This window comes from Diadema antillarum, unplaced genomic scaffold, assembly GCF_040938485.1.
Source record: "Diadema antillarum isolate AM-2024a unplaced genomic scaffold, OU_Dant_1.0 seq00001426_RagTag, whole genome shotgun sequence".
Lineage (NCBI taxonomy): Eukaryota > Metazoa > Echinodermata > Echinoidea > Diadematoida > Diadematidae > Diadema > Diadema antillarum.
The window spans coordinates 164,255-175,942 of NW_027272178.1; the positions used below are offsets into that span (position 1 = coordinate 164,255).

At 41.5% G+C, this 11,688-nt stretch overlaps 1 protein-coding gene across 1 annotated transcript; it reads right to left on the reverse strand.

Moving 5' to 3' along the window:
- Nucleotides 1-9,273: 9,273 nt before the first annotated feature.
- Nucleotides 9,274-11,572, reverse strand: LOC139709328 (uncharacterized). Its single transcript, XM_071621283.1, has 2 exons — nucleotides 9,812-11,572; nucleotides 9,274-9,402 (listed from the first exon to the last, which is right to left on the reverse strand). Exons 1-2 carry the CDS (start codon nucleotides 11,570-11,572, stop codon nucleotides 9,274-9,276), a joined length of 1,890 nt encoding a protein of 629 aa, XP_071477384.1.
- Between the last annotated feature and the right edge of the window lie 116 nt (nucleotides 11,573-11,688).

Sequence of the window (11,688 nt, forward strand, 5' to 3'; positions counted from 1 at the left end):
GATAAGAACTTATAACCAAACGCACTCTAAATATGTAACTGTAATGCACAGGTCCAGGCAGAGTGAGTCATGAACTTTTCATCTATCTATTTTTCCTGGGGCTCGATATTGCCATCAATAATGAACGTTTGGATAGACACTTATCAGGAGAGAGGAGCTCGTAAGGCACCATATGGATGGTGTCAATTTCTCAACTCATAGTGGTCCTTCTCGCTGACGTTTCGACTGAGCAGTAATTGCATAATATGTACCATCTAGGAGCATCTGGCCCAATCTAGTCACCTTTGGGTTCGATCACAATTCTTGCGAATTCGATGGAGTATAGATGTTGAATTTGCAGATAAAAATATACTTGTACCAAATATATTGAGGTATGCAGACATTAAACGATAGACACATTGTTGGGACGTATAATTTGTGCATAGTGCGATGATAAACGTTCCATCACTTCTACTGTTACAGCACGTCAGAATGTTTTTCCCTGCACACAATTCCGCATGACTTTATTTCAGAATGGTGACTGAAACAAACCCATTGTAGCCCACTTCGACTGTTTACACGAATGAACAATGTTATTTGAATTGCAAATTTTAGTGACATTCCACTTTTCCCCCAAAAGATTGTGAAGTAATAAGTGATCTACTAATTCACTCAGCTATACTGATACAAGTCTGGGAATTTACTTTGCTTCATTTCTTTTCTTTTTTTAGATTGATTATGTATGAAAGCATGTATGTACACTGTAAATTGTGTTTGTCTGTATCATGTACAGATAAATTCCATAATATTATATACTTATTTACTCAACCGTGAAATCTAATCGTATTCTTTTGTGTTTGTATTAGGACTGTACCATGTAATTCAAAATGAGAACAAGACTTGAAACTGAAATGACAACCTCTCTCTACTAAAGATACCAGGTAGGCCTATAGGAATTCACAGGATTGTAGTTAAGTTCAGATATAATGCATCTCGCGCTTTTATCCGTCAATCACTCATTCGCACACATGGGAGTTTACTTTTGCAATTTTTTTTTTGTCCACTCAGAAATACATCGATATTCAGGTCCTAATTAGATATAATGAAGGCCCTAAAAGAAAAACTCCAACTTGGAAGTGTGAAAATCGTAGAGACACTTGTCATCTTTTCACGCCAGTATAGCCTATATGGTGTAGAAATCTTTCCACTAGGATTTTAACCAGTTTGCAAAGACCTATCTAAATCTGTTTTAAGCATAACAAAATGGGAAATTAAAATTCGATAATAAAAGTTAAACATAGATGTGGAATGTCCATATCTTTATGTACTAAAACGATAGACGGAGCGTGCAATAAACAAACATTATTGATGATATATCTGAAAGGACTAATATTCTGCTTCAGCTTTCATTTGACATGTTTCACTCGTTTAACTTTGGAACAGTCTAAACCCACTCGCTGCGCTCGTGGGTTTAAACAGTTCCAAAGTTAAACAAGAGCATCCAATTCTCACCGATCCACTCTGTCCTGTGCATCATTTTGTATACTATCAATAAAGTCTATCAATAAAGCACGACCATATCAATTGCTCCCTTATTTCAAAACTGCTCTCCTGCTATTAGTGTTCCGTTCGATAAAGTGTACTTGACAAATCTCACTGCATGTTGATACTTGCATTTCACAATGTGCATTGCCCACACGCTAGTCATACTAGTCACAAACAGACACACCCACGTACACACACACACACACACACACACACACACACACACACACACACGCACGCACACACGCACGCACACACGCAAGTAAAGGTCGCATTGATCATTTCGAACTGTTTGTACAAGCGCTTCTGATCGCGCGAGAACTATATTTATCACATTATGAAGTTTTATTGCAAAATGAGCTAAGCGCCATTTTAGTAAACATTTTTAAGTAAGTCCATCATTAGATAGAGTAAAATTAAACCTCTCCAGTGATGCCTCACTTGTAACATAACAAGGAAAATTCTGGAAGTTATAGAAAAAAGATCCTGTATTTTCTTATAGTATTCTTTGTTTTTATCAGCTTTAATCATAAATATCTCAACTTAACAAAAATGGAGTTAGCTCGTTTTGTGATTAAAATCTTCATATGTAAAACGAAAGGATCAAAAATCACTGATAGCGTATATCCAGTCCAATGATGTATTCAACTTCTAATTCGTAGATACTCTTTTGTACACTAGAGTGATCATCATGTCATGAGCAAATCTCGATTTATGATAACAAATTTTAGTTTGCATTTGCAATTCGTTACTTGCCAAACCTATTTGCAGTCACCTGAAGCTGTACACCTGTTGTGCTTGTTTGTTCATGGAAAAGTCTTACTGCATGCAGGAAACTGAAATTCGTGGTCGGTGATTGACCTGAAAATTAACAAATCTTCTGAATGTTTCGCACTGTAAAAATTTCCTTTAAAGGTGTCAACAGCACTGCAAAACAAAGACAAATGCAACAAAGAAAAACAAGTGAAATATCCTAAATACTACGCAAAATGCAGTTACACACCAAAGCATAAATGCATCGAAGAAATTGTGGTGTCTGACCTTAGAATGATAACCAGACTGACTTTCCTTATACAGTATCTCATAGTTATAGTCTCATTAACAGTATGATAAAATATATCTGAAGAGCCGTACGTTGTCTTGAACCCGTATAAAATCATATATGTTGTTACGCATTGTCACAAAAATTTTATATTCCCGCAGGTTACCCTTCTTCAAAAAATTCTGCTTTGAAGTTTTATACATACCAGCTAACAGGAAATAAGAACTAAAAATCAAGTAGAATTGAAATGTCTTTATGAAATCTGGACAGTGAAATTATCGAAAAACAATCTCTGACTAAAACGCAAAGTAGTTTCTATAGCAAGTAGTAGATTCTTGAACAAAAGTCAACGTTCCTAGTTTGATCAGGTAAATTACCTTACTTCACAATTATTTCGGCTATGCATGTCTTCGGCTTTTCCAGGTTAATGTAGTTATTTGTCACAAAATGTATTAGCATGTGTGAAACCTTTCACAGTGCCTCAAATTGATGTACGCATGTATACATGTGAATTATTTGGAAGACTCAAAATATTTCCATTACGGCCACTTGCACGTTTTCAGATTGTTACGTCCCACGTACGGTTTTACATTTTGAGCTGTTGTCCTTAAATACCCAAACAACCTTCTTCTGATGTTTCCATGGTTACTCGGAGGCAAATTTCATCACGGCCTGTTTTTCCAATCGGAAGTACTCCCACTGTGCAGTCTTGGTGGTGTTTGTCACTCCAGTCTTTGCGAAGAAGTTGATGGCGCGATCGTTTGTAGGTACGGCGTCCCAGATCAGCGTGACGAAACCAGAATCGAGGCAATCCTGTTGGAAAATGATGAGACATAAAAGGATGCCTATGTTAGGATTGCGATGTGTGAGCGTTTGCCCCGGAATAAATTTTCAAAGACTTATAAAAGGAGAAAAGCAGGGGAGAAATATCCTTAATCTACAGTGGTATATAGCGTCAAACTTATCTGTATGAATATATCCGTTAAACTCATTATATCCAAACCAAGTCATGGCTTCTTTGCGGCATGAGCATTTACATAAAAAATAGTTAACTACGAATACCTGTCTATATCCATACAATAATGATAATAACAACATTTATATATATATATATATATATATATATATGCATGTAAATATTGTTTATGCATATATATATATATATATAGTATATTTTATATAATTATATATATATATACAGTATATATATATGTAAATTATGTAAATACAGTGTGTAAATATAAATCTATGATTTCATTTTTCTCTACTTTCTTTACTTCTTATAACCTTGTCTTTAATTTATTTGCGCTTAGACCACTCCATTGTGTAATTGTCGCTTTATAAATCATATTGACTGTTTTTTATCGTATTATCATAACATACAACTATAGAAAGTTTACTCTTTCTATACATTATATACATGCATATATGCGTAAACATATAGTATATGCATATACATATAAAATATACATATTAACATACATATACATGCATGTGTATATGTACGTATAGAACACATTATGTATATAAGATATAGAGAAAAAGAGAGAGGTGGAGAGGAGGGAGAAGAGAGTTTTCCTTACAAGCAGCACTACAGATATATTCCAAGCTTATTCTTTTAGAAACATTGATAATACTATTGTGATACAGAGTCACTAGAATCATAAAATCGGCCAATTCGGTCTGTCCAGAGCAAATGAGCTAAAAGAATGGTAAACTAGGTAGACACCTATAGGAATCGTACAAAATTGAACCGGCAAAAGTGCTTATAAATCCTTTTCTAAACTGCGAGGAAGTTTACTTTTGCGTGATGTGCTTTGTGTTTGAATGTGTGTGTGTGTGTGTGCGTGTGTTCAGAAATGCAACATGGCCCTCTGATAACTTCGTATACAATTCCTTGCATATTACACTTTGGGGCAACATACCTTTACGACTGCCTTCATCAAACGACTGCCGAGCTTATTACCTGTAACAAGAAATAAGTCAGCCAGAGGTTCAGAAACAAAGCTAAGTCTAAATATAATCATACATTCTATGTAGGTAGGGCTCTACATTAAAATTTTCCCCTCTTAAAGCCCTTTCGGGTACTAAATTCTTTTAATCTGAAATTCATGTGGCCAGAATACACTGTAAAACATCGGTGTTAGATTTAACACCATGGGTGTTAAATCTAACACCGATCAATCTTCAATAGAGGACCACACCCACAGGTGTAGAAAATGAATTGTGACGGTGTTAAAAAGTGTTCACCTGGCACTTCGTGGTATTAATTTGACACTGTAGCTGGTGATATTTTTGACACTGCGCTAGAGTTAATTCATTAATGACACCGCATGGTGTTGATTTGATATTGGTGGTGTTAATTTCAATGGTATAACACCCGTCCAGTTTCAATAGGAGACCACACCAACTGGTGTTACTGTGGTGTAAATTTGTTTACACATTTTTTTCAAAAATCAAGTACTTTATCGGAAAATTCTTCATCGTCTTGTTGAAGTTCAGAATTAACAAGAGATTCAGTAACTTAGAAACTATCAAAAAACAATTCTATATTTTGAAATGACACCCGGAGGTGTTGATCTAACACCATGACTGAGCACCGGAAATTTAACACCAGCTCGGTGTTTCATATTTGTCACATGGGCGGACTTAAATAATACTCAATCACACTCGTGCCATTCACTTTAATGTACAATTTAATAAACCATTTGTAGAATATTTACAAGACTGAAATCAAGGAGTTGTGACCAACATAAAATGCAAAATCAAAATTCTGAGTGAGGTAAATTAAATTACAATACTCTTATATTCGACAACCATGTGAACGGGACCCTGTCTTGGTCCGGTTCCACCTGTACTTTTGGCTTGACACTTCTTCAGAATAATTATAACAGCTTCACTATTAATTCGTTATCCCTGACAATACACTATCTGCTATCAAGCGCAACACTATATGGTTCACACCACCGTAGTGCTGATCCTGAGATGACCAGCCTGCACGCACGACGGTTTACCGCGGTTATAACACTTGCCTTCAATTACACTGCCTCCGTTTACATCCGGGTTCTGTGTTAACCCGCAACTATCATGGAGTGTATAAATACCAACATTCGAATTATGTGCACATCATATTCATCCTTTTACCAATTTAACATGACCTTCACCTCTCTACTTCGGCGACACTTCCTCGTCATAACCAATCATATCAACAGGGTGTCATGCACCCGCCAGGTTCATCGCTCACCTGCGTTGTCCACAGAGTCACCTTAAGTGTCAAACTATTCGCTTCCAGAACATAACTGATTCGTGGGTGGAGCGTCCTTGTATGCGAGGTTGCTGTTCCAGCTCCAAAGTCTCGCGAGGGACCCGCGTTCCGTATTCATTGGCGTCAAAAGTTCTCCCTAGCGAGGGGCGGGCACAGTCGCTCTGCTGCGAATGCGTCGGCCTGGGAGTAGATTCGACCTCGGCCTCGGCGCCATCTACAAAATTATTTAAATGCAACATATACCAATGGGGTGTGTTCTAACCACACACACAAAAACATTATCAGCTTACAATCCTGACATCACAGTGAAAATTTGAGAACTGCATTATTATCCAATTAACATACAAAATTCACATAATGAAATGTTTCAAACATTGGAAATATAACAGTGCATAGCTTATCAAACATCACCGCATCGTTTTCAAAAACTGTACACCATTATAATATACTTTATCACTTATTCACGGGGTTCTCCGGGGCTATATGTGGTGCCCTGAAACACATTCACATCCTTTTACACGACAAAGCAGAAATCAAATCGCAATTTAACTTACCAATGACCGGTGTAATATAACCAAATGCCTCTTCTTCTTGGCTACTGGAAGGCTGCAAAGGCTGTTGGAATACGCCTTCTGGCAGCAAACAAAATCTGAACTCAAATCAGCCAGTATACAGGCTGACGGTAAGGTGGACGGACGGCTCCTGGCCGCAACCGAAATTGGGCTTAGACACAAAATTATCTTGCCAACTGGCGCCTGGGTGTGGCAGGTTGGTTTTCTGCCATCACGGAGCTAACTCAATGTTCTCTCGGTGAAATCAAAATGGTGTCTGCCACGAAAAGATCCAACTCTACTGTTAAATTGCTACTCGACTACGACACTCCTTTTCGAGGCATTTGGAATATTTGATACAACTAAAAGGACTTGAACGAAAACACCTATACCGCACTCTCCCGGAACTGGAGCTATTTCCTGTCTTTTCTTTCTACATTAATTGACATGCAAAAATAAATGAACTCCTCTCGGTCATCGATGGCGCGACTTGTAAAACATTCACACCTGTCCTAGCACTTTCTCTCTCTCACTCTCGCTTTCTCTCTCGCTCACTCACTCGCACTTTTTGTCTCGTTATCCCTACCCGTAAACATGTTTGTCTAGTTGAATGACCGATAGGTGTTGTACATGAAACAACCTGGAAATGCATTTTCAATGTGACATTTCACTCCCCCTTTCGAAAAATGCATTTCATAATTAAAAGAAATTACTTATAACACTATCTTTCTCCCTACAGCCGGCTTAGTAGGTCTGCGCCAACATTCTCGCTGCCGCGGATAGCTTCCACCCGGAATCTGTAGGGTTGCAAAGCCAGAATCCAACGCATTAGCCTCCCATTTGCAGGGCTAGCCTTGTTCATGTACACTAGTGGGTGGTGGTCGGTTTCTAGCACAAATTGTCTGCCGTACAAGTATGGTTCGAACTTCTTTACTGCCCAAACTACAGCTAAGCACTCACGTTCTATGGTTGAGTATGCTTGTTCTCGTCGAAGCAGTTTTCGGCTCGCGTAGGAGACTGGAAATCGTTCGTCTTGGTGTGTTTGGAGGAGGACTGCTCCTAGTCCAACGTTGGAGGCGTCTGTCCTGAGGATGAAGTCCTGTGACAAATCTGGCAAATGAAGGATAGGGGGGTTAGAAAGTTTTTCCTTCAGTGTTGTGAAGGCCTGCTCTTGGCTCGTTTCCCATTTTACCTTGTTTGGTTCAGCATTTCTGGTCCTGTCTGTGAGTGGTGCGGCGACGGCGGCGTAGTTCGGGATGAACTTCCGGTAGTAGTTCGCCATACCTAGGAAGGATCTGAGCTCTCGTTTGGTCTGAGGCTGACTTACCTCTTGGATGGCTTTGAGTTTTTCAGGGCGGGGTCTTACCTGTCCGTGTTCGATCACATGTCCTAGGAATTCGACGCTTGTCTGTCCGATGAAGCACTTACTTGGTCTAGCAGTGAGCTTTGCGGCTCGTAGTCGTCTGAAGAGTTCTGTGAGTGTACGTAGGTGTTCTTCCCACGTGGTCGAATAGATGAGGATGTCGTCGATGTAGTTCACCGTTCCTCCGAGTCGGTCTAGCAGTCTCCTCATCAGTCGGCTGAAGGAGGCGGGAGCGTTCACTAAGCCGAAGGGCATCATTGTGAACTGAAAGAGACCATCGGGGGTAAGAAAAGCGGTTAGTGGTTTGGATTCGGCAGCCATGGGTACCTGCCAGTATCCTTTGCTGAGATCTATTTTGGTGAAGAACTTTGCATGGGCGACTTTTGTGAAGAGTTCATCTTGATCTGGTATGGGTTCAGCATCAAATACAGTCACTTTATTGAGTTTTCTGAAGTCTACACAAAACCGGTTGCTGCCACCGGGCTTTTTAACCAGTACTATGGGGGAGGCAATGGGGCTTTCTGATGGCTCAATTACTCCGAGCGATAGCATGGTTTTTACCTCTTCTCTGACTGTGTCTCTAAGAGAGTGGGGAATGGGATATGGTTTACTCTTCAGGTGTTCATTTCCTTTGAGTTTGATGTGGTGTTCGCCTAACGTGGTTCGACCGGGAAGATCAGACAGGACGTCTTTGTACTCGTTGAGGAGTTCGTTGACCTGTTCTTTCTGTGGGGAGGAAAGGGCTGAGTTAATTGAGACATCGTCGAGTGACTCTTTCGCCTGAAATGGGAAAGGCTGTAGGAGAGATGTGTTAGTTAGTGGTTGCTGCGTTTCTTCCTCGTCATCATTTTGCTCTTCGCATTCGATCACGGCGGTACAAGCAGCTTCGGCATCTGAAATAGAGGGAACATCATTTCTAGCGTGATACTTTTTCAGAAGATTGATGTGGAACACCTTTGGTTTCCCGTTGAGGTCGATCCTGTAGTCCATGGAGCTGATTTTGGAGATCACGTCAAAGGGGCCCTTCCATTGTAGAAGGAGCTTATTCCTGTCAGTTGGTAGGAGTAGGAGTACCTTGTCTCCGACTTGTAGCTCCCTGTGTTTTGCCTTCTGATTGTAGTATTTTGCATACCTGTTTGCTGATTTCTGAAGTTGAGTGTGGGCGTTGCGGCATGTCTCGTCGATCCTGTTTCGGAGATCAAGTACATAGTGGTAAGTAGACTTGGTCTCACCTGTTTCGGCTTCTCCTGTCCAGAGTTCTCTCAGGATGTCGAGGGGTCCGCGTACCTTCCGGCCGTAAAGAAGCTCGAACGGGGAGAACCCCATGCTCTCTTGTGGTGCTTCTCTCACTGCAAATAGAAGGGGAGTAATGTACCTGTCCCAGTCTTTTGGGTTTTCAGCGCACATACGTTTCAACATTTGTTTTAGAGTGCCATTGAAGCGCTCAACTAGTCCATTCGCGGCAGGGTGATATGGGGATGTAGTGAAGTGTTTGATGGAGAGTAATTTGCTTACCTCTTTCATGAGATCAGATGTGAACTGAGTCCCTTGATCGGTCAGCATTTCCTTGGGGATTCCGACTCTGGTGAAGATGCTCACTAGGGCTTCTGCAACTCTTTCTGTCTCGATGCTTGGGAGTGGGATTGCCTCGGGGTACCTAGTAGCAACATCAATAACGGTAAGTATGTACCTATTTTTCTGGTCAGTCATTGGGTGTATTGGTCCAACTATGTCTACAGCAATGCGTTCGAAGGGGACTTCGATGAGCGGCATTTTTCCGAGTGGGACCTTGGTTACACGACCTTTTGATAGTGTACGTTGGCAGACGTCACACGATCTACAGTACCTGGTAATGTCAGAGTTCATACCGGGCCAAAAGAAATTGGTAAGTATCTTTTCTGTTGTCTTTTTGGTACCTTGATGCCCTCCGAGTATATTTTCATGGGCTGTTTTGGTACTACCACTTGTGTGATTGTTGTGTCGGGGTCCATTTGGGGAGAGTGGAATGAGCGATACAGCATTCCGTCTTTGTAAAAGAAGGAAGAGAGACCGTTATTGCGACTTACCTTCTCTGAACGAGTATCGGCGAGTTCTCGCAGGCGGTGTAATGTTTCATCCTTCTCTTGTGCCTCTTTGAGAGCTGTTGGAGTCACGATATCTTCCATTGGGTGTGGGGTTCTGAGAGGACGAAATGGCTTACCGTCTCGTTGAGCCTGGGCTCTCGTCTGTACTGCGCCGACAGGCATTGGTGTAGCCGTCCAGTCAGGATCTGGGTTGTCTGGTTCTCTTACTCCGGGTAGGTTACCTAAAATCAGGTCATAGAGTGGAGTTTTCATGCACAATGCGTTAACTTTTCCTACGTAGAAGGGAGTGTCTACATCTATTCTAGCGACGGGGAGAGTTTTCACTGTGCCGTCAATCAGCACGCAAGTACTTTCTTCACCTGTCATTTGGGTTGGCTGGACAAGATCTTGTTTAATGACAGCTCCGCTGCAGCCGCTGTCTCTGAGAACAGAAATTTGATTGTTATTGACTAGTCCGTTAGTAACTGGCATTTGTCTGACCACATGTTCTTTGGTGCATGCTGCACTCATCAACGGCAAGGAGTGTCCACATTTGAATTGGATATGGTCTGTGGTGGATTCTAGCTTGGGGGCATTGAGTGGCATCCGAACCATCATACAAGAAGCCTCAATTTTGACCTTTGTGTTAGTGCAAGCTGGACATTGACAGGGAGTATGTGGATTTGGTTCTACCTGATCGGGTTCCAATGAAGCCAGGTTGTGTTCCGAGATAGGGGGGTTTCCTTGCTCTGGATCCTGGGCGAGGACTAGACCTGCCGATTTCATGGGGGAGAAAGGACAATAGTTAGCAATGTGACCTGGTTTGTGGCATATGAAACACGTTCTGCCTCTGTTTCCCTGTTTTGTACAATCACGGGCAAGGTGACCGTGTTGGTGGCAGTTGTAACATTTGGGTTGAGATGGGGGCCTATTTCCTGAAATGTTATTTGGAGGGATTTTACCTTCAGGTCTGGTGTTGCTCCGTGGCATCTGTCCCACGTGTGTCTGGATGTTCCTTTGTGCCGGTGGGGGTGGTTTGAAGGTGCCTCCTCTGGCGTCTAAGTACTGCTCAGCTAGTTTCACCACGTCCTTCGAAGTCTCGGGCTGCCGTTCCTTCAGGAAGATGGCCAGCTCTCGATGACACCCACTGATGAGCTGCTCCCGGAGGAGTAGATCTGCCAGCTCCTCGAAGGTGTGCTCTATACCAGAGAGGCTTACCCACCTGTTCAAGTAGTTCTCTAGTCGGTTTGCATACTGGGATGCCGTTTCTCCTGTTGTCGGTTTGCCTGAAAAAAACTTGGAGCGAAATCCTTCTGCAGTGAGCTGAAAGGATTTCAAGAGTGCATGTTTCAAAGTGTCATAATCATTGGATTCCGCACTTGACAATCTAGAGTGGACATCAAGAGCCTTACCTGTAAGCAGTGTGCTTAAGTTGAGTGCCCAGTCTGTAGTTGGCCAGTTTTGATTTTTGGCATATCGTTCGAACCGCTGTAGATAGGCATCTATGTTATCTTTGTCTTCCTGAAATAGAGGCAATTTTGGAGATCGAGCTTTGCACCCATTAGAACTTGATTCGCTTTTGGTTTGCTTTTCACGCGCTATCGCCAATTGTAGCTCGGCTGTTTCTCTTTCCTGTCGCCTTAACTCTAACATGTCCGCTCTTTCCTCTCTGAGTCTCTTTTGCTCGTCTGTAACAAACTGCCTAAGCTCCTCTCCACTGAATCCGAACTTTTCTCCAATTTCAGTTAACTTAGCTAGCTCCATTCTGAATTACCCGAGCACTTATAATACAAAAATGTATTCAGATCAGTTCAGATCATGTACACAATGAATATACAACGGTGCACCTATAGATAGTACATACATAGATACATACATAG